This window comes from Diceros bicornis, chromosome 28, assembly GCF_020826845.1.
Source record: "Diceros bicornis minor isolate mBicDic1 chromosome 28, mDicBic1.mat.cur, whole genome shotgun sequence".
In the NCBI taxonomy this organism is placed as follows: Eukaryota; Metazoa; Chordata; class Mammalia; order Perissodactyla; family Rhinocerotidae; genus Diceros; species Diceros bicornis.
This window is the reverse complement of record NC_080767.1, coordinates 29,256,989-29,280,860: the sequence shown is the minus strand read 5'-3', so window position 1 is coordinate 29,280,860 and position 23,872 is coordinate 29,256,989. Positions and strand designations below refer to the sequence as shown.

Genomic DNA, 23,872 nt, shown 5'->3' with positions numbered 1-23,872 from the left:
CCTGCACATATTAGTTGCTCACTGAATTACCTATAGCTATCATTATAAGGTGATGGTTCTTATACTCCCATGTGCATAAGAAATACCTGGGAAAGCAAATTGCTACACCCCCTTCCCAGAGATTCTGATGAGCAGCTTCAGGGTGGGGTCCAGGAATACCTAGTTCACAATCTTGCCCAAGTGACTGATGCAGGTGAAATGAGAAGCCCGGTCCAAGAAACAGTCTAAGGAAGGTACCCTTGGGGCCGCTGACTGCAGAAAGTCTTTATTCCTGAGTCAAAAGTCAGGTTCTAGAACAACAGCCTGCCCCGTGGGCCAGCAGTGCCAGTGGTGCAGAAGGAAACTCTGGCGGAGGTGGCTGCAGAGCTCACGGCCTGGGCCTGTGACCCACGATCTCGTCCCAGCCCTTCCGACACTTCCGGATGATCCACTCGTGCTCATCGTCATCTGCAGGGGAAGAGGAAGAGCTGATCAGGCCGGGTGCTCGCTGGGCCTTCCCTGATTGGGAGACCCCAGGTGGGGTCTCAGGACTGGGATGCATTCCAGCACAGGGTGGTGGCCTTGGTGGCCAGTCTCTTTAGCTCTGTGTTGGGAAGGAACAGATACTTCACTAAAACCAAATGCTTCAGTTGCCTGTGAGTGCCTGGTCTTGGGGAAATGGAACACAAAAGGGTTTACAGATGGCGGATGTTGCTGATGGAGGCAGCCGTGACATCGTCTGGCCCCTCTGAGCTGGGCAGCCCCGACAGGCACTCAGAGAGCAGCTCGCTCGGGCACTTGCCCAGTTGGACATCCACACACCCACAGAGCACCCCCAGGATAGCCGGGCCAGGCCTCACCAGTAATGCTAGGAGCCAGAGCCTTCAGATCTTAGTTTCCTTTCCGGGCTTTCCATCCAGGACCCTTCAGAGAACCCATGGCTCCCCAGGGACCTGACACCCTGTTATTCAGGCCCTTTCAGTGGGGAATGGAGAGGAAGACCTGATGTTCCTGGAGGCCCTACACTCACGCATCTCCCTTAATTTAATCCTTGTGACCATCTGACGGCAGCAATCCCACCATTCTACAGATGAACAAACAGGCTCAGAGAGGTCAAGTCACTTGTCCACAGCCACAGGGTTAGTACGTGGGAGAGCCCAGAGCTTGAACCTGGGCTTCTCTGCCTACAAGGCCTGTGCTGTTTTTTAAACCTCTGATAGAAAGAGTTGAGTGAAACACATTCTTCAGCCCACGGCACACGGCTGTCATCTCTCTGTGCCAGGCCCTTCTGTGGATTGACTTTATTTTTATTTTTCCCCTTTACCCCCAAAACCCACACCCAGCCCCTCTCCCAACCACGACAGAGACCCACTCTAATGGTGGGATATATACCCCTAAAAATGCATGTAGCTCTGTAAAATATGTACTGTTGTTTTGTGTGCAAATGTGGTTTTAATTTACATACATGGCATGGTGTTGTGAATTTCATTGTCTTAATTTTTTTTCACTCAACACTACATTTTCAAGATCTATTCTTGTTGCTACATGTGCTTCTAGTTCTTTGCTTCTTACTACTGCCTAACATTCCATGGTGGGCTTCTGCCACATTTTACTATTCATCCTCCCAGCGATGGACACGCAGTTACCAGGAATAAAGCTGGGACAAACAGTCTTGGGCACATCCCTTCGTGAATTTGTGGAAGAATTCTCCTGGGGTTATATTCCAGTAGGATGGTCGCGGAGTCCACATACTTCACTCACCAGGACTCCTAGCTAAGCCTGTGTTCTTTTTGTGACACCACACTGCCTGCTGTCCCTCCCTCATTCCTGCCTTCCCTCTGTGCCATGCCCTGGGGACAGAAAGGACTAGCCCAGCCCCTGCCCTCCAGCAGTTCTCCTTGGGGCTACAGCACTGGAGGAGCTTTTCCCTCTCCTCACCCAGTGCCTCCCAGCAGAGATGGGAGGGTGGGACTACCCACCTTTGGTGACAAATGGCAGTGGCAGAGGAACAAGGGGACTCCCTGAGAGCTGAAACATGGAGGGCCAGCAGAAATCCTGCCCTCTGAGTCAGATCCCCCTGCCCAGGAACCCCTTCCTCTTCTGGGAAAGGCCCAGGCCCTGGATCGGGGAGATGGAGGCGTCTTGACAGGCTCATGTGTGCTCCGTGCTTTACAAACACTGGGTCTCATTGAGTCTTTGTGATAGCCCAGAAGGGTAGGGGAGATCACCCCCATTTTATAGAGGAGATGAGCCTTGCCCCATGTCTACTGCCAGTGGAATTCAAACCAAGGCTCATCAGACTCTGAAGCCTGACTTCCCACATCAGGGCAGATGTGATGGTGCCAGAAGGCGAGGCTGCCCCCATAGAGGTAGCCTCCTCTGGCCCCGCCTCCGCTATTTCTTTGTATGTGACCTAAGGAAAAGGTTTGCTGCCCAGCACACTCTGGGCTTGGAAGACTGCCCTAAGAAGCCAGTGGACCTCAGTTTCCCCTGGAGAGGCTGCCTGGGAATCGGAGCGCGGCTGCCAACCCGGGGGCGGGGAGAGCGGCGGCACACAAGGAGTTAAGCGCTGGTGAAGCCCACTTTTGCCACACCGCGAGCAGCCTGGTTGATAATTACAGTTCTGAAGTCTCCAGGCTATTCGAATCAGTGCAGCTGCAACCTCTTCAGTGGTAACCCCTGAAACCAGACAAACCGGGTTTATTGTGCTGAACCAGTCCTCCGGCCCCTCCCTGATCGTTACAAATTGACAGCAAGGGACTTAACAGCCCTCTTCACTACCCCTTTCACTCTCTACCTGGCTGCACAACCACCAATTTGAATCACAGATGCCTCCCCTCCGGGCAGCTGCTCACCAACCCTCCCTCCACCTCCCCTGCGCTGCATGGCGGCTCCCCTGGCCCTGCCACACCAGGGTGAGGCTGCCGAAGCACATTTCATCAATATTTAAAATGGAATTAAACCTGCCGCTTTGATTAATGCCTCCCAGATCCCGGGAGTTGTGATTACTATTTTGCAAATTGCGATTGTTGGAATATGTTAATATGATTGTCTGAGAACATCTTCACCTTCTCGGATAATTTCCCCCCTTTTTGGCAGGAGGGGAGGGGAAGAGGAGGGGAAGAAAAAGATGGGGAAAAAAACCACCCCACAAACTCTTTAATCAATTGTAAATTATTACCCTCCGCACAATTGCCAGTGGTTCAGAAGGGAAGGGGAGGCAGATTTCTGGTTTGGTGCATTTATCTTGAAAAGTTTTGGCCCCTCTTGGCCCAGTAATTCCAGTCTGGGATACTATCCTAAGGGGATAATCTATTTGTCTCAGTACTATTTAGAATCAAGAAAACTGAAATAACCTACATTTCTAAAAACAAGAGAGTGATTACTTTGCTATATATTCGTTCAAGAATAATTCCTAAACACTGACTATGTGCCAGGCATCATGCTAAGTTTGGGCAGGAGGACACTGGGCCACGTGAGGGGATATTTAGCAGCTATTAAAAAAATATGGTTATGAAGTCTGTAAAGCAACACAGGAGAAATGATTTTGGTATGATAATAACCAAAAAAAAAAGGTAGAAACAGGCAAGAAACAAACATTATATATAGGCAGTATAATCTATGTAAAAACTGTGCACAGAAGAAAAATTTAAAATAAATTGAATGTGAGTAATGGTCAGCTCTGAGCAGTGGGACTAGAGAGGTTCTTCTGTTTTTGGTATTTCCCAAATCTTTCATTAATGTGTATTGACAACAGAAAAAATAAAAATAATTATTAGTTTTTTCCTACCCTCCAATGTAATGCGTTGGTAATTTCATGCATTTTAGTAATTCAAATAAAATATTTCTCGGTTCCTAGAGACACCAGTGAAGTTCTTGAACTTCTAAAAAGTCAAAAGATCAAGCATAAAAATATTGGTTAAAATGCATAAAAATCAGAAAATAGACAAATCTCCTGTGCAGAAGAATTCTAAATAATTTATGTGGATACTCTGCCCTCAAGGAGATAGAGCATAACTCCCCACTATTAGGTGTGGGCTGCAGAGTCACTTCCCCCCAGAGAGGACAGTATAGAAAGGAAGTAAAAAAAAGACACCTGGCAAACACCCCTCATCCAAATGCTCAAGGTCAACATCAAAGGTGATCAGTCATGTGGATAGCAGGTAGCCTTGATGTGACTTGATGAAAATGGCATGTCATCTCTGTGGTCTTCCTCCCCACACCCATAACCCCAGTCTAATCATAAGAAAAACATCAAATTCCAGTCAATGGACATTTTACAAAATACCTGACCAGTCCTCCTCAAAACTGTCATCAAAAACAAGGAAAGTGTGGGGGCTGGGCTGGTGGTGTAGTGGTTAAGTTCGCATGCTCTGCTTCTGTGGCCCAGGGTTCGTGGGTTTGGATCCCAAGCTCAGACTTACACACTGCTCATCAAGCCGTGCTGTGGTGGCATCCCATATACAAAGTAGAGGAAGACTGGCACAGATGTTAGCCCAGGGACCATCTTCCTCAAGCCAAAAAGAGAAGATTGGCAACAAATGTTAGCTCAGGGCCAATCTTCCTCACACACACACACACAAAAAAAAGACAAGGAAAGTCTGAGAAACTGTCACAGCCAAGAGGAGCCTAAGGTGACATGACAACAAAATGTAATGTGGTGGGATTCTGGATCAGAAAAAGGACATTAGGGAAGGACTGATGAAGTCTGAATGCAGTACTGGCTTTAGTTAATAACAATGTATCAGTATTGTTCATTGATTGTGACAGATGCACCACACAATGGCAGATGTTAATAACAGGGGAACTGATGTGAGGTGTACCGGGAACTCTCTGTACTATCTTTGCAGTGATTCTGTAAATCTGAAATTGTTCTAAAATAAAACATTTATTTTAAAAAATGCATGAAAATCCAGTATGCTCCCTAAAAGGCGAGATCATCATGTTCTCCAAGGGGAGTGGAAGCCTCTTCACACGCCCACCATCCAAAATAAAGTCTTTGACACCTTTTTCTCTCTCCTGGCCCTTCCTCTCACAATTGATGAATCTATACTTATTCATGTATTTCCTTATACCTTTTTCTCTCCCAAGAGGCTGTAAGCTCTCAATGCAGGGACCATGTCTGCTTGTTGACCACTGGACCCAGCATACAGTAGGTGACCAATAAATGCTTTGCCACTTGAAGTCTGGAATAAGCCTGTTTGTTCTGACTTGCCTTGATCGCCATCAACAAACTTTCCCTGAGCACCTATTTCTTGGCATCCAGGTCTCCACTCAAATGTCACTTCCTTGGTGGTCCCTAATCTAACTGCCTTCACTCTCTGTCACTCTGTCCCATCTTCATTTTATCTTCTTCGTAGCATATGCCTCTCTCTGCAATTTTCTTGTTTATTTATATGTTGTCTGTTTCCCCCATCCAAACCTCAAGCTCCCGTGAAACCAGGAGCCTCATCTGCTTGTTCAGGGTGGTATTACCAGAGCTTAGACGAGTGTCTGGCACATGGTGTCTGGTCATATCTAATGAATGAATGATTGAATGAACAGATGGATGAATCAACAGGCCCAGTCCTGTAGCCAGCCCCGTGCCCAGTGCTGAGGGACAGAAGGGACTGAGACGCAGCAGGGAGCCTTGTCCAGAGGCTGGACTCAGGCACTCCAGGTAGAGGTCTGTAGCCTTTGGGGCAAAAAGATTTCTTTTTTTTTTTTTTTAAAGATTTTATTTATTTATTTTTCCCCCCCAAAGCCCCAGTAGATAGTTGTATGTCACAGCTGCACATCCTTCCAGTTGCTGTATGTGGGACGCAGCCTCAGCATGGCCAGAGAAGCGGTGCGCGCCCGGGATCCGAACCCCGGGCCGCCAGCAGCAGAGCGCGCACACTTAACTGCCAAGCCACAGGGCCGGCCCTCAAAAAGATTTCTTAATTCTGGTCCTGGAGGTTTGGAAGTGACCTCACCTCCCCCTGCATACCCACCTCCCACCCCCCACCCCCGCGAATCTCACCCATCAGGAGGAGAACTGGGCTTCTTACAGAGAAGAGAAGGAACTTGCTGCAAGAGAGGCCCCACACGTGACCCTGGGCTCCCCTGCTGAGAGGCCTTCCCTGAAAAGGCTCCCCACTCCTTCCCCAGGACTTCAGGCCCCTCCAGAGCTTCCTGCTTTCCAGCCTGCTCCCTCCCCACTCGCCTCACCATGGAGGATGCAGCCACTCTGACGCCCTGCGGTTGCCCATGGCGTGTGCTCACCAGCCTCTGTGCTTCTGTGCACGCTGTGGGGGGACACTCTTCCTTTCAGAACCCGCTTCGGCGCAGGGCCGCTCAGAGCACTTCCCATTGCTGGGCGTAGTGTACATAAAAGTGAAGGAAGGCCTAACCAAGAGGATAACAGTTGGAATATATTTTAAACATGTACATTTGACAAATTAATGCTTTTAACACCAATAACCAAATGTAACGTGTGTTATTCCAGGATTTCTTTCAAAGGAGTGTAAATCCACAGTGCACAGGCGGCGTGGTCAGGAAAGGGGGTGAGTTAGAGTTGTCTCAGGAACATGGTGTTCTTTCTGTCCTGTCACAGTCGGAGCTTAAGGCACCTCGTGAATGTGTCTGGCCAGGGCCCAGCGCTCTTCTGGCTGCCCTCCACCTCATGGACACTGCCTGGATGTCACTTCCCCCGACCCAGGTCGAGGTCATGGTGTCGGTCATGGCGTCAGTCATGGTCACCCCCCTCCAGCCAGAGGCAGCCATGTCCCACTCACTTCAGGTTTTCAGGGCCTAGTGCAGATCCGTCACTTAAAAAGTATTTAATAAATATATAGTGAATGTATGAATAAAGATGTAAATTTGGAAACATGAAAGTAATAGGTTTACCCTGTGGGAATTGGACAAAGGGAGAAGGATTTCTTCCCCACCCTCAGCAAACAGAGCTCCGGAGAGGGCGCAGCAGACATGCCAAGTGCAGGGCCAGGGCCACTGGCTGCTGTGTCCTTTTTTGTCTTGAGGCCATGGAATGAGGAGCCCGACCACACGGAGAGGATGGGTTGTCTGGGCTCATCCTGGGCGCCAACCACACTCAGAAAGCTCAAAGCCCTGGCTGGCCTGGGGCCTGCCTCACAGTGAGGGCAGGAGGGGCAGGCCTGCACAGGCCACCCAGTGGGGCCCAGGTCACCGAGGGTGTCACTGGTGCAGTCTGCAGGTCGGCACAGTGCTGGAGAAGAATGGATCCTGAAAATCTCACAGCAGATGCCAGGCAATATTGGTTCCCCTGACAGCTGGCAGGGAGGCAGTGTGCATGATGGTTAGGAGCACAGGCTTTGGAGCTTGGCCACCTCTAGCTCGGAGACCTTGGGCAAGTGGCCTCGCACCTCCCTGGTTTGGTTTCCTCATCTACAAAGGTGCCTGCCTGGAAGGTTTCCTATGAGGATCAAGTGAGATCTTTCCTGAAAAGTTCTTAGCACAGTGCTTGGTGCACAGGATGTGCCAAAAACCAAAAGAGATGCAGCAGTGGTCTCTGCGAGGTGAGACGGCAGGGCACATGTGAGAGCACAGCACAGACTGGAAGGGGTTCTGGGTCTCGTGCTGACCCCTGCCGCCAACTTGCTGGGTGATCTGAACAAGTCACTGCTCCTCTCCGAGCCGGGCTCCTTGTCTTACAGCGGGTTTAACCAGATCTCCTGCAGAGGGCAGAGTGAGGACTGGCCAGGATGAATGGCTCGAGGTGGGCACCCAGGAAGTGGGAGTTATGATCATCATCTTGACGGGTCTTTAATTCCCAAACTGGATGCCTTCAAGGGAGCGTTCTTAAGGGACTCACTCAGAGCATCCTTGGGACTTCTGAGTCCCTGCGGGGTGGAAGGAGGATCCAGGGGAGGAGGAAGTCTTTACACAAGGATCAGCATCGTAAGGATCAAGAGCCACAGCTCAGCTAATGATTTTTGTTCAAAGCGAGGTGGGCAGGCCGGGGCAGGCGAGCCCAGAGAGGGAAAACTGGCAGATTCAGGTTATTGGGCACCCATCAGCCAGATTCTGCTACTTCTCGGCACGCCCTTGGGCCAGCACGCCTGCGGTCACCACCGCCATGCAGCTTCCACCCTGTGTGGGGGGCCTCGGGTGGGGACTGGGAACCGGAGGAGACCAAGATGAAACAAGGCGTCTAGCCTCGGGAGAAGGGAAGAGGCTCACTCTTGAGGAGCACGTAGGAGGAGCCTGGCTCTGCGGGAAGAGAGTCATGTCTGTCCTCTCCTCAGTGAGTGAGGAAACTGAGGCTTAGCGGGGTGAACCAATTTGCCCCACTTCATTGCAGCAGGGCAGAGGGAAGGGCTCGGTGTGCTGGTGCGAAACTCACACTCAGCGAGGCTGTGTGTGCATGGGCGTAAATGGGCCTGTTTCCATCCAACTGGGTGAACGTGTGTGAGAACATACCTAAGTGTGAGTGTCAATAGGTGTGTGCTGTGAGTGTGCAGGTGGCAGTGTCTGAGATGCAGGGTGAAGAGGAGAGAGCATGTGCACAGGATGCTCAGCATGAGTGTGACATGCAGTGTGTGGCTGGGTGAGTGGCAGTGCGTGAGTAGCTGAAGTCTTGAGTGTGTGTGATCAGATGCCGAGGGAGGAGGCACGTCCAACCCACAGTGACAGCCCAGTGCTCATCCCAAATGCCAGGCCGGGCGGGGCCCTGGGTTAGGAGGCTCTGTCGTGAGGGCTGCCCTCTTTTCCTGGGGTCAAGGCCTTCTCTCAGACCACTCCTGTGGGAACCCTGGCTCCAGGCTGGGATGGGAGGTGCATGGCAAACCCGGCACCTCAGCCTGTGGGTGGGCAGGTGCCGTCCCCAAAGCCCAGCCACACCCTCTGTGCAAATGTAGGGCTGCGTGAGCCGGTAGGGCAGGACCATGGCCCTGAGCGGAGCCAGTGCCGCAGTGAGGGCGGTAACGCCCAGGCATCTCCGTCACAACTCTTGACAAGAAAGAGGCTTTGAACTTGGCAGGCAGTGGTGATGGCCAGAGGCCAAGGCCGCGGCATTGCCTATAGTGACTGAGGAGTTGTTGCCCAGGCAGAGCCTACCACCGGGCAGGAGGGGAGGCCTTGGGGCTGCTCTTGTTTTTCCCTCTAAAGGAGCTTCTTCTGGGCTGGGTGGGTGGAGGGCTTGGGGGCGGGGGGTGGATTAGGCCAGGCTGCTGCACCCACTGGGAACTAGAGGTGCAGGGCTGAACACCCACAAGCTTTTCAAGGCCTATTCAAATGTAAGAGGCTTGGGAAAAAATGACTGACTCTAACATTTAAAAAGAGAAACCGCAACCCTGAAATTAATAAATGTTATAATTAATGCATTCAGGCTTAATTAATTATTAAATTTAGAAATCACAACAATTTTATTACACTTGAAATCAATTTGTAGGCTTGGTTTCCTCATTTTGCAAGAATTCTCCAGTATGCACATGGCTCTCAAGAAATCACAGCCGATTGTTAAAGACTTGTAGTCCAACAATTTACTGAGCAAAGTTTTAAAAATCCTTTCAAAGTTTTAACAGCAAAAAAATTACATTTAATGTGGAAATGTGGATCCGTTTTGTGTTAGTATGTTGAAATGATTGGGGTGAGGCCTCCAAGGTCAGACCTGTGGCTGGATTAGGGCTAGGGCTGGGGAGGGTGAGTCTGGGCAGAAATGCGCTAACTGGTACCAGGAAGCACTTCCGTGTGCCAGGCACAATGGCCTGCACTTCGCATGCCAGATGTCCTGCAATCCTCATAAACACCTCCGTCGTATGCACAGCTGGTGTTGTCTAGGGTGGGAGTTCTAGGTGCTCCCGTTGGTGGGTAAAGGGAAAAGTGCTCCCAGTCATGATGACCCTTGGGCATCTCTTAGGAAGGTCCCTGCTGGAGAAGGATATCTCATTAAGTGCCACCAAGTCAGTATTCTGACATTGTTGAAACAGTGACTCCTATCTGTTGAGGTCCAGATGCATAGCTGGCTTGTGTTTATGGGCCACAGTGGTAAAAAATACATATCCTTAACTACTAGAATCATCCTGTGTGTGGCAAGGCGCTCACACGACAGGAGGCACATTCACGTCTCCCACACTCACTGCAGAGCGAGCGTGTGCTGAGGGAATGGAGGAGGCCAAATCATCAACACCCGTTATATTGCTATTCTTCTGGCTTCCCCAACCCCCAATTCTATTTTTCAAGCACTTGTAATTGAATTTATGTTCACTAAACACATTCATGAGGCCTAGCCACAGTACACAGGCAGCACAGGGAAGCAATGTGCAGAGGCCAAGGTCACTGGGTGGGCCTGACCCCCACAGGCTTTGCTCTGACCTCTGCTCCCTTCTGCCCCTGCTCTCCAGCTGCATGTGGATGATGGACCGAAGGGGACAGGCCTGGCAGTTGAGACCTCTGTGCTCCAGTTGGCAGATGCTGAGGCTGAATTAAGGCTGGGGCAGTGGGGACAGCCAGGAGGGATGTTAGGATGTTAAGGATCTGCAGAAGTCAGTAACAGACTTTGTTGTTAGTGACTTCTAGTCGATTCTGACTCCTAGAAACCCTGTGTACAGCAAAGCAGAACCCTGCCCGGTCTTTTTGCACCATCCTCTTACCTTCCAGCGCTGTATCAGACAATGCTGTGCTGCTATTCATGGTAACAGACTAGAACTCATTTAATCCTCACCGCAGTCTTGCAAAGTCAATGTTACTAGCCCGTTTCACAGGGAAGGGTCCTGAGGCTCAGAGAGGTGAAGCCATCTGCCAAGCTCGCTCAGCTAGTGAGTGGGCGCAAGCTCATACCCAAGTCTATCTCTGGAGCTGCAGCCCTCATTGCCCTGAAAAACCTTTCTGCAACTGCCGCTCACCGTCTGAAGGATGGAAACTAAGCTCCCTAACCTGGCAGTCAAGGCTCTCTCCAGCCCTCACTGGGTCTGCCTTGAATGCCCAGCTCAGACACACTCCCACACACCTGTCAAAGCCCCGTGTGTCCATCACTGCCTGAGGCAGACCTCCCTTGCCTCTTCCTCCGTCCCCCAGCACACAAGCCGGTCTCAGGTGCTCCGTCTTGAGTACCTTGTGCCCCTGCATGTCTCTGTGCCTTTGCTCTCTGTGCTTTGTTCCTTCCCTTCCATGCAGCGAAACCCACCTCTCATCCTTTAAGGCCAGCCAAACACCATCTTTTCCAGGACATCGTCTCAACTACACTCGGGACACACACACGCTCTTCTCTATGCTCCCCTGGCTCACTGCTTCTGGCTCTTGGCACCAGCAAAGCAGGGCCACTCCTAGTGTTTTGGAAAAAGAATCTCATATCTGATATTTCAAGTTAAACATTAACATGAACACCATAGGGAATATAGAATTATGCTGGACTTTCTTCCATATACTCATTTTTATGGTTGATGTTATTTTTATTTCTGAACTATACTTTGAGGGGTGGGCAGTTGACTCCAGTCTTTTGAGCACTGAGGCTCCCTAAGGCCCTAGGCTTCTGTCCAGAGAGCACCCATCCCAGATCCTGGGACAGTTTATGCGTCTGCTCCCCCTGCCCTGTACTGGTTTGGGGGGCAGGCACCGAGTCTGGCCCCCAAGTGAGACCCTGGCATCTGCAGGGGCTCCGTGAAGGCCTGTGTCTGGGAGGAGTCTTAGGCTCTAGGTGGATAAGAAATGATGAAGATGATGAGGAACACATCCAGAACGATGCCATGGGCTGGACAGAGAGACCAGGGACCTTGGGGGCTTTGGTCCAGTCTTGAAAATGGCATCAAAGGTGGGTAGGAGGAGGCTGGAGGGCAGTTTGCCCAGGTGACACTGGCTCGTCCTTTCAGCGCGTGGAGTTAAGGAGGCCCCTGCTTCTCAATGACACCCCCTGTCTCCCCCCGCCACCCTGGGGTGTAAAATAATCACAATTGTGGTCATGCATTAAGATCCTCAAGGGACAGGCCAGGGCTGGCTGTATCCCCTGCATCATCTCAATAACGCTCAGCACAACCCTGTAAGAAAGCTCCTATTGCTCTCCCCATTTTTCAGATGAGTAAATCGAAGTTCAGAGAAGTTAAGAGACCAGCTTGAGGTTACACAGCTGGCAAATGGCAGAGCTGGGATCTGACGGCAGATCTGGCTAACTCTAAAGCTGGCCCGTAACCTTCCCGCCTCTCCTGGACCTGAGGTCAAGCAGGGCTCTCAGCCAACTGCCCTGAGTTCCAGAGCTTGGGCTGAGGAAGACAGAGGCCCCTGGCCCCTGGGCTCTGGCCTTGTATTCACTTCTATTAAAGGAGACAAAACAAATCATCACAGCGCTGGCCGGGGTTGACTCCAGCCACGGAAGGGGAAGCTGTGTCCTCTGGATGCTTCCAGGAGGCTGCTGTGGGGGTGGGGGACATATTGTTACCAGAATCCGATGGGCACCACGGCTGGAAGGGGAATTTCCAGGGCCTTTGGAATTGGGGTGGGGAGAGAGGGGGGCCCTGGGCAATTCCCGCAGGTCGGGGAGAGGCAGCGGGCCGGGCCGGCTATTATTCCGCCCTCTGTAGGCAAAGTCCTGTGGATGGGTTCTAGAGTATTTCTCTGGGGAGAAGGTCATAGCTTTGCCTAGATTCTCAGAGAGGTTCATGACTCAGAAAAGGCCACAGCATATCTCACTGGTTCAGAGAATGGCCTCTGCTGTCAGACATCTGGGTTCAGTCCCGATTCTTCCCTTTACTAGCTGCATCTGTCAGTAAACAACTTACTCTCTGAGCCTCAGTTTCCCCATCTGCCAAATAGAGATAATCGTACATTCCTCCAAGGATCGGGATGTGGTAAGTCGCTGGCACAGTGGCGGCATTCAATACTCATAATTTCCCTTCCTACTCCTTTTGCTTGAAGCAGATGCCCAAGCTGCCGGCGGGGTTGTGTGAGCCGTGTGGGCATTTTATTTGGCAGTTACAAGTGTGATATTATCTCTCCACAAAGCCTTCATTACGGCGCTGCTAACAATACCACAGATAAGGCAGGGATGCCCCGGCGTGCCAGCCTCCAGGTGATTATAACATCTGGGTAAATTGCCTTTTGTCTCGCAGAGAGATGACGGCGGGAGGAGGCTGTGCAGGAGACTCGCCCAGCCATTTTGCAGAAACCACAAGGGAAGCATCGTGGAGAGGCAGCCTGGGTTTGCGGAAGGAGCCCTGGCGGGCAGTGGGAAAGCGGACTCCAGCCCCAGCTCTACCACAGACAGGGTGCGGTCGGGTGGGCGATTTGCCTCTGCTGGGACTCAGGTTTATCACCTGTCAGGCAAAGGCAGTGGCTTCACGATTAGAGGAGTCTTGGTTTGTTGGTGACTTTGAAAGATTTTTTCTTACTCTTTGTCTAGTTCTTGAGCAAAAAAAGTGGGGAAAGAACCACCACTGCAAACGTACACTCCTTGGGTGTGTACTTTTTATATCTCTGGGCTACAAGGAAGGCCCTCGTTTCCTTCTTTCTCTCCCTAGTAAACTCCAGCTTCTCGCTGGATCCACCTTTGAGTCGCTAGACCTTGGGTTAAATTCCAGCTCTGTCACTTATTACCTGTGTAAGTTTGGGCAAAGCATTGTAGCTCGCCTCAGTTTCACCATCTGTAAAGTGGGGATAATAAAGACAACCATTTCACAGGGTTACTGTGAGGATGAGATGAAATAAAATAAAATATGTGAAGTTCTTAAACCAGTGCCTAGAACATAATAAGCATTCGGTAAATGCTGATTATTATTATTATTCTGCTTTTTCACCTGAAATAAAATATGGGCATGTTTGTATATCAATGGATCCATGCCTTCACTGCCATTTCAATGGCTGCATGGTATTTTCTTGTAAGAATATACCATACATTATTCAATCAGTCCCCTCTTGTTGGACATTTGGGATGTTTCCAGTTTTCTACTGTTTAATAATGCCAGAGAAACTTTAGAAGACCAAGTGGGTTTTCATTTATAGGTGTTCACTACACAACTTTTTTAAAGCAATGATGTCTGGGAGCTCCACGCCTGTGCCTCTGTGGATAGATGATCTTGGAGGTGGCCTGGCAAAGTGGAAAGAGGAAAATCTCTGGAGGCAGACGAACCCAAGTGTGAATCCCAGTTCCTGCCAAATTTCCTGGGGAAATTCTTTAACCTCACTGAACCTCGGTTTCCTCATTTGTCAAACAGGGATCATGCAAATACTCCCTTCCCCCTTAGTTGAGTGTCTGGTGCATGGTCAATGCTCTATCAGTGTCAGCTCTCACCACATCATCAGCTTCACCCTCTCCATCCTCATTCTGGTGAAGCCACCTCCCAAAGACTCCGAACAACACAGGCCAGGTCACCCTTTGGAACCCCAAGGCACACCCCTTCTTCCCATTGTCCGTTGAATTGAGCATACATTCAAATGAGGCTTGTGATCTTGATTTTAAATTCTGTCTGGAACGCACAGGTTCAAACGCAAAGGGGCCCTCTCTGCAAATAATCACTGCTATGTGATATTTTTAAGAAGCCAAAGCCATTGTTTCTGATTGAAGGAAAGTTGGTGCTATTTTGAAGAGCAGCACGATTAAGCGGTGGCGTTATCTCTTTAACCACTGGGAATTATACGCTGTTTGAAAGATGTGTGAGCTCGAGGACATTTGCCAGATGTGCTTGATTCGACATTTCAGACAACAAAGGGGATAATGTTGGCGGGAATCTTGACGGCATTTCTGATGATCAGGATATTCTTTGAGGATGGTACTGAGACCTTTCGGGGAAGAATTTCAGCTTTTACATCAACTAATTTGGGATGCTCACTCTCTGTCTTCCACAAAGCAAATTTAGTTCATTGTTAGTTGTATATGTTAAAATGGTTATGAGGGTTTTTTCCTTTGAATATTAATAATGTGCCTTTCATCTGAGACAGTCGCATGGGGTGTCATTAATTGTGGGGAGGGAGTAAGGATTAGTAGTGCAGTTATTTTGCAAATGATTCCTACTAGTAACGTTGAGGCAAGCGACGGCTACATGAAGAGACACACGTACAAACTGCTAACACGGCTCTGGCTTATCTTCCCAGAGAGGAATGAAAGGACATGTAGGAGGGGGAAGGGTGAGCATTAATCTCCCAATTTCCCACCATATTAAAGGTAATTATCCCAGTATCTTCAAATGCTTCCTTATTGGCCCACAGTGTGTAAAGGACCCCTTAGCAAATAAGGTAGCAGCTCATTTGGGGGACTGTGGGGTTTTGTCTTAAAACTCTAAAATGGACCTTTTCATTCCTTTAGGAACATCATCCAGCTCCTGCTGGGTGCCAGGAACTGTGCTTGGCAGAGGAACGGCTGTGAATGAGAGATGGCCCTGTCTAGAAGGGAAGATAGCTGACACAAAGCTGGCAAGAAGAATGAACAGAACAGAGTTTGGGCAGAGTTGGGTTCAACTCTGACTCTGTCACCAGCTGTGTGACCAGGAGCAAGTTATTAACCTATCTGAGACCAGGTGTCCTCACTGCAAACTGTGGCTCCTGAAAATTACCCCCTTGGGATGGTAGGAAAGGGCAGAGGAGATGAGCAGGTAAGGTGCTTAGCAAGGGCCTGGCAAAGGTCCTCCATGATGCTCATTCCTTTTCCAGCTTCATTTCCCTGAGCTGTGGATGTACAGGTAAAGCCACATGCCATTCCCCCCGGGGTTACAGGTGAAGACTTCATGGCCTTCTGCTATGTGCTTAGCATGGAGAGATGAGGAGGACTGTGACAGCTGGAGAAAAGGGGAAGGGCATTCTGGGCTGGGGGAATACATGAGGTGACAATAGAGATGTGTTTATCAATGGACGGCAGCTAGTCTGGTTGGGCTGGAACATGGGGCGGAAGAGACAGGAGGGTGGAAGGTGGAATGGGACTCTGAACACTCTACTCAAGAGCCTGCAGACCCCAAAGTTTCAGCAGCATTTCATTTCCCAAGCAAAACCCCTGAGGAGGCAGAAAGACCTAGCGTATCCAATCAGATGTCTCCCCAGAGCCTTCTTTGCTCTCGAGCACCTAAAGAAATCACAGCAAATCCCAAGGCCTACCTCTCTTCTCTCTCCTCCAGCCTGAGTCAGTGATCATCGTGATGACTAAACAGCCACAGCTGCCAATCACTGGACGTGTGCCTTGTGCTGGGTCCTGCGCTACCTGCTTTGCATACTTAAGCTCATTTTCCCTGACCACAGTTCCTCCAGATTGAGTACTACTATAATGCCCATTTTACAGATGAGGAAACTGAGGCTCCAGGAGGAGATGAGAAGTAAGCTACCCATGGTCACACAGCTGGCCAGTGGTGCATCCAGGACCAGAGGATAGCCAGAGGTGTGGATTCCAGACCCTGGGCTTTTACCCACCATGCAACGCTGTCTCTCTGACCTCTTCCAGCTCTCAAGCCTCCTGTGGGAGGGAGGTCCTAACTCAGTCTCTGTTTTGTTTTGTGTTTGCTGTATTGATTGGAATAGTGCCTGCATTGAGTTGCTATCTTTTATGGTTTTATGGTCCCAAAAGAGGCAGCAGCCAGGAAGTGGAAAGACCACTGGACTTGTAATAAGATAGGAGTGGGTTTAACTTCCAGCTTCACCATCACCAGTCTGTCACTATCACCACCACTCTTCCCAGCTCACTGGATGCATGGGAAGTTCAGATGAGGTGCAGGGCTCATGAGCTCAAAGGCTTTAAGGTGGGTACCAGAAATGACTAATGCCACCGGGGATCAGACAGCAGGGAGTGGTGGGGACCTGGGCAGTGCAAGCTCCACGTAGCTGCCCAAACCCAAGCAATTTCAAGCATTGTGCTGGCCAAAGAAAAACTCTGGCCCGAGAGCCACTGGTTTGAAACCTCTGATGCTTAAGCTTTTAATTTTGAATTACAGCTGAATTTTGTATAATATGTTGAAGAATGTAAGGAACTTGTAGGCAGGTCCTCTGCCCGCCTGTCTGCTTCTCTTTCACAAACATTTAATCAGCTCCAACTCGTGAGACCTGCATGAGTTGCAGGGGACCCAGTGATGAATCAGACATAGTCACGTGGTCCCCACCCTCAGGAAGCTATCAGTCTATTGGGGGTGATAGGCAAATAAAGATAGTTCTGCTGTCGTGGGCTAAGTGATGTTAGGGAGGGTTGTGGGGGCACAGAGAAGAGACGTCTAACTCAGACAGAGCAGTGGAGGGAGGGAGGATGGGAGGGAGAGGTTGGTCAGGGAGGGCTGTCTGGAACAATGGTCCACCAATGGCTGGTCCAGACCTTTAAGAAGGTTGTGAAATCAATTTAGTGCATAGCAACCAGCATTTTAAAAAACTGAATAGAAAATATCCTAGCACACCGCATGTACAGAGAACCAATACATGCATGTGTGTGTGTTAGTGTGTGTACTGGGTCATGCTGTAAATCATTCCTGACTGCAAGCCAGGGTCCAAAGGTTTGAGAGCCACAGTTCTAGGGAATTCTTGCCTGCCTTGATCCCCAAAGCCTGGCACACAGTAGGCATTCAAAGACTTTTTTTTTTGGTGAGGGAGATCGGCTCTGAGCTAATGTCTGTTGCCAATCCTCCTCTTTTTGCTTGAGGAAGATTGCCCCTGAGCTAACATTGGTGCCCATCTTCCTCTATTTTGTATGTGGGATGCTGCCACAGCATGGCTTGATGAGTGGTGTCCAGGTCCGCACCCGGAATCTGAACCTGCGAACCCCAGGCTGGCAAAGCGGAACACATGAAATTAACCACTATGCCATCAGGCTGGCTCCCCATTCAAAGACTTGCCAATGAGCGGAAGGATGGATTTCAGTTCTCACCACAATCCAGCAAGCAGGTACCATCCTCCCCAGGTAAGAGAGGCCTTCTCAAAAACCCAAGTCTAGCAAACCCGGATTTGTCAAGTATGTTTGGAGTTCAGCAATTTGCCACTTAGTGGTCCAGGGCTTTCCAGTCAGGCCTAAAGCAGGCTTCTGTGCCTGGGGAAAAGAAGCCAGCACAAGATGGGGAGGAGCCAAGGCAGTTCAGAAAGGCTCCAAGGTGAACCAACGGCGACCCTTCTGCTGGTGCCCCAGCCTGTGACCCCCTATAAAATAAGCGTCCCAGGCTCTGACCCACCCAGGTGGCATGTGCTTCATAATAGCAGTGGCTCAGGCCGCTGTGTTTACTCTGGGATGGCCTCAGTCACCCACCTCAGGCCCACACGGCCAGCAGTCCTACCAACAGGAAGCACTGTTTATAGGGGCAGACCGGAATGCAGGGGAGAGAGGGCCCCCGGGGAAAGCAGAAGATGGACAGAAGTCCGCATCAGTCCCAGGCAGGGTGAGGTGAGTCAAGGGTAATGACTAGGTGGCCACTGACAGAGACCCCCTCTTAGTGGTTTTCAGGACACTCCGATCTTGATCTGTCCTGTAATATCTGGACCAAAATACCCCTTGGCTACCTTTCTCCTCCATCATAGACTCTTAAGGTTGAAAGGACCCTAGAAATTATCCAGCCCAACTCCCTCATTTGACAGATGAAGAGAAAGGGGCCCAGAGAGGGAAGGCCCCAGCCCAGGGTCAGCCAGCAGGCAGCCTGAGAGCCGGGGCCAGAACTCAGAACCCAGGTCTCTGTCCCACCTCCCTGGGGCCTGTGGTCCTTCACATGCCCCTCTCTGGCCATGCTTCCAGAAGGATCCCCTATCTAATCTCACCCCCTTTGGCCCCTTTTCTATATGTTACCAGAGAAATCTGTCTAAAGGACACATCAGTTACCACCCTGCCTGCCTGAAATCTTCCCTTGCTCCCGCACTGCCCTCAGGGGACAAGACACCCATGGTCTTTCCTATGCCCTCACCCTTGCCACCTCTCGGGCTTCCTCTCTCGCCCTTCTTCCCCAGACATATTGTTATCTCATGCTCCTCACCTATTTGTAGCCTCCTGGATGTGCAGTGTTCTCCTCCATCTCTAATCCTTTGCACATGCTGTTCCCTCTGCCTTTAACACTCTTCCCAACCCTGCTGCTCTTGTCTGCTCTTATTTAGGTTTCACATTAGATCTTGCTTTTTCCAGGAAACCTCGCTGGCCTGCTGATCTCCAGGGTTAGGTATCCCTACTAGGTTCTCTTGCAGCAACTCCACGTTGTTATGATGCATTTTACTGGCAGTAAACTGTCAGTTTCTCCTGCTCCCCGAGAGAAGATTCTATGACACTGCTATCACCTTTATGCCTATCACAAAGCCAGACCCATAGCAAGTAGTCAATAAATATTTGTTGACCAATCATCAGTGTCTGTCCTTCTCCAAACTTCCTAAGAATAGCCTTCCCTTCCCACGATGCATTTTTTAAAGACTTTATTTTTTTAGAGCAGTTTTAGGTTCACAACAAAATTGAGAGGAAGGTACAGAGATTTCCCATATACCCCTTGCCTCCCACGTGCATAGCCTCCCCCATTATCAACATCCCCCACCAGAGTGGAACATGAGTTACAATCAATGAACCCACATTGACACATCACAATCACCCAAAGTCCACAGTTTACATCAGGGTTCACTCTTAGTGGTGTACATTCTATGAGTTTGGACAAAGGTATAATGACATATATCCACCATTACAGTATCATACAGAGTAATTTTACTGCCCTAAAATTCCTCTGTGCTCCATCTATTCATCCCCAGGACACATTTTAAAGTTTATCATCAAGCATGGCTTTTGCCCCCAGGATTCTGGGAACCACAATTTCTGATTCCCCAGTCACACCGTGCTTTTTCATGTCTCTGTATCTTTGCACATGCTGTCCCCTCTGCCTGGAATGCCCTTCCCCAACATTTCTGTTTATGAAACTCCTCTTCATTCTTTAAGACCCATCAGTTCTCGGAGTCTTTTCCTGACTGACACCCTCCAACCCAGCTTATTTAACTGATTTCCTGATATTCAATTCTTTCTGTTTTACTGACTGGACTCTGACCGATACAAGTGGAGACAAGACAGACAGAGTCTCTGTCCACCTGAATCTTACAGTCTAGTGGGAGAGATGGCCAGTTCCCCCTCCTCATCCCCCCGCATCCTCCAGGGCCCCTCTGCACCGGGGCCTCCATCACATTATATTGTGATGGTATGTTTCTGTATCTGTTTCTACCACTAGACTGTGAATCTCCAGGGTACCAGGATGTCATCTCAGTGAGGCAAGACTGGGATACAATTCAAACCTAAAAAGCTGACAATGAATCAGCTGCACTTACCACAATTGAAGAAAGATTATACTAATACAGAATTCCCCAAAATACACTCCATGGAACCGTAGTTCCTTAAAAATGCTCCCTGCTGCCCCATCTTGCAACTAATTTTATGGTCAAACAAGTTTGGGAGATGATACAAATGTATCTCCCTGGCAGAGATCCACAGTACACACTCATTCCTTAATTTATTTCTTTCATATGTACTCAATAGGCACCTACTATGGGCCTGGGCCTATGCTTGGTACTGGGACTATAGCAGTGCACCAATTTTTAAACAAAATGTTTGCTTCCTTTCCTATAACTTTGAACTTTTCTAGTTCAAAGGTCTTAGTTCTCAAGGATAAATGGTCCCACCAGGTGATACAATGATGGTTCAATTGACCTGGAAGTTGAAACAGTCACCTGGCCATTTTGGCTCCTTGTGCCACTGAAACAACAGGCAAAGAAGGGAAATACTGTATTGGCTGGAGTGACTGATCCTGATGGCGGGGGAGGGAAACTGGGTTGCTGCTGTACAGTGGGGGAAAGGGGACGCTGTCTGGAACCCGGGGGGTTCTCTAGGGCACCTCTTAGTACTTCCACTGCCAATAGTACAAGTCAATGAAGAACCAAACCAAACAACAAACAAAAAAGGCATGACCGGTAAGGATTCAGACCCTTCAAGAACGAAGGTTTGGGTCGCCCTACCAGGAAAAAACCAGACTAATTGAAGTGCAGGCTGAAAGCAAAGGGCACATAGAATGGATGATGGAAGAAGGAATTTAGAAATATTAACTACAGCCTCAAGACCACTTACAGAAAGGACTGTAGCAGTGATGCAGCTTTTCTTCCTTGCTTGTATGTGTATGTATAGCTGTATCTATATCATCTATCTATCAACACATTTGTTTTTATTAAATAATTTCTTTTCTTTTATGTCCTCTTTTCCCCTTATTATTTTATAGAAGGATTATTGGCAGTGGCTCGTAGGTTACAGATTATTTAGGCAGGACTGTCAAGGACTAAATTCTCTCAAAGATGGATACAATGTCCATTGGGGCTTTATATCTCCCCTCTTGGAGGAGAAGGTGAGAGTATCTTTGTATTTGTATGCAGGATAGTTGCAACTTGTTATACAAAAAGGCATAACTATGTTATCTTTGTAGTATAGAAGAGTGTAGCATAGAAGATACTGAGCAACGAAAGGGGTGCCGGTTATGAAGCTACTGTCTCTCAGCCCCACACCTACCTTTCTGTACTCTCCTTGTGATGTTGGGACTGGGACTATGTGAATGACATTTCTACTTTGCCAGCTGGCCCCCAGGTAGGCGCTGTAAGGCAGACGGAGGGAGAAGGAACACAGACTTTTCTGTTTTGCTTGCTGCTCATGTCAGTGTCAGTGTTGCCCCAGCAATGGTGTTTCACTTCCAGTTTCCAGTTTTTTCCACACTCCTAGAATCAGATTCATCTATCTTTCTCCAGAGGCCCTGCTGGGCAGTGTGCCACACCCCCCTCAACCCCTCCCAACCCCTGACCCCGCAAGAGTTCGCAGCTCCTGGGGGGTCCTTCTATCGACCTTCTAGGTTCTAATCACCCAGTCTCTTGCTTTCCCCTCCAGTTCTTGAGGTGGTAGCTGCTTCCTGCAGTTACTTTCTCTGTTCCTCAATGTCCGCCTTTTGCTTTTTCAGTTCTCCAATACCTATTTAACTGATTTCCTGGTAGTCAATCCTTTCTGTTTTTCTGATTGATACAAGTAGAGACAAGACAGACAGAGTCCCCGCCCACCTGGATCTTACAGACTAGTGGGAGAGGCGTTAAGCAATTAATTACACAAATGACTACTTAATTACAGTTGAAACAGTGCTTGGAAGGAAAAGAACGAGGTATATTAGCATATTAAAGGCCCTGAGAAGTCCTTCAGTAAATAAAACTGTTTAGCATTGTTTAATTCAGTATCTCCTTAAGCTTATTTGATCAAGAAACTTCCTGGTGAGCCTATTAACATCCAGCAGGATTAGTGTTCTACACAGCACACTCTGTTGATGGATAGTGGGAAGTCAGTAAAGGAAAACCGCCAGGGGACTTGGAGTGGAGCATGTGCCCTGTTCCTCCGGGGCACCAGTGGGTTAGGGGTACCTCAGCTCCAGGATTCCACCACAAAGTCAGCTGACCTTCCCTTCGCTCTTATTCCAGCACCACAGGCAACTTTCTGATCAGCATTGACTTACTGAGTCAATTTCCCTATGGGGACAGAACACTCGCATCAATCAGCCCAGGCCTTCTGGTCTACCTGGCAGTTCTTTCTTATTATAGAGCAGGGTTTCTTGACCTGGATTTTTAGATGGACCATCAACCCCTTAAGACTATGCAAAACGTGTGTGTGTGTGTGCGCGCGCGCGCACGCCTGTGCATATATAGGCATTTTTCTAGGAAGAGAGTCCATAGTTCTTGTTATTCCTAGCAGGATTGTGACTCTAGAAAAGACAAAAGTTAGGAATCATTGAATTAAAGGAAAATCTTCCTGTTCTTATTTGTACATTGGCCTCCTGCAAGTTTGGTCACTGTAAGTCAGTCCTTCTCAGTCTGATCAGCTTGCATTCACTCACCAAACTGAGGTTCTAGATCCTCCAAGGTACTCCTCTGGTGAGGGGCCAGCCGGCCTTCTTGGACTGCATGGTATCACTCACCTCTAGTTGGCTGGAAAATCTCTCCCCATACCTTATGGTCAATTCCCAATTATTCTTCAGGTCTCAGCTTAGCTGTCACTCCCTTCTTGAAACCTTTCCTGAATTGCCAATTCTGGATCAAGTGCCCCTTCTTTGTGCCCCCACAGCATCACTCCCACCTCTCTGGGATCCCCACCTCTCCCCCACCCCCAACTAGGGCCATGTTTTTCCCTTTCACCGTGCTTATTCCATAATGTAATCAACTGTTTATAAAGTACTTGTCTTCTACCTGTCAAACTAGAAGCTATCTTGGTCAGGGTTTGTGTTTACCTTTGCCCTGCTTTGGAGCCCACACCAAGCATAGTGTCTGGCATACAGTAGGTGTTCATTAAATACTAGTTGAAGGGAAGCATGAAAAAATAAGTACTTTAATCCTTTCAGTGCTACATTTATGTGCTGTCATAGTTAGACCACTAATGTCCTTTACTTTACTGTGTGACGATGTGTAGACATGTCAGCCATGAGAATTCCAAATGGTGAAACACTTAGATAACCAACTTTTGTCCTTTATCAGCAAAAGCGTCTTTCTCACCAAATGCATGCGTGTATGTGAGACATATGCACAACCCTATGTGTGGATGAGACAAGAGGAAACCTGTGCTGCAGGGTGTCAGAATAACCATACCTGCATTTCTCAGGAAGCGATTCCGATAGTCCTTGACTATCCTCGTCACTGGGTTATAGAAGCCGTCCCCACAATCATAACAGCCTTTAGGGATTTTTCTAGGTGGGTCCATATTGGTGAGTTGAGAGATACCTTGAAAGGATATAATGGATAATTAACTCACCACCGAGGCCAAATCCAAACCCAGTGCCCCCTTAAAATCCACTTTTGGCTGGTTGCTCATCTGAGTATCTGGCTCCACTGCTCCCTGTTGAGGGCACGGAGCAGGAGCAGCCCGAGCAGTGCCCCAAAGGAGCTTCCTGAAAACGGCTCTGTGAGCAGGGTCTTGGGAACTAGACCCCTGTCTTCTTCCTTGACCCCATCCTCCATTTCTAGGGACACCATGAGAAGGGCACCGGTTCTGGAGACAAAG

The 23,872-nt window shown here is 49.1% G+C and overlaps 1 protein-coding gene across 1 annotated transcript in view; it reads right to left on the bottom strand.

The window, feature by feature from the left end:
* Positions 1-259: 259 nt before the first annotated feature.
* Positions 260-23,872, bottom strand: part of MORN5 (MORN repeat containing 5) — a 32,683-nt gene continuing 9,070 nt past the window's right edge. The window contains exons 4-5 of the mRNA XM_058524746.1: positions 23,461-23,592; positions 260-447 (exon numbers count right to left, since the gene is read on the bottom strand). Of these exons, the coding sequence (XP_058380729.1) occupies positions 368-447; positions 23,461-23,592 (212 nt within the window). The 3' untranslated portion in view covers positions 260-367. The remainder of the gene's footprint in view (positions 448-23,460; positions 23,593-23,872) is intronic.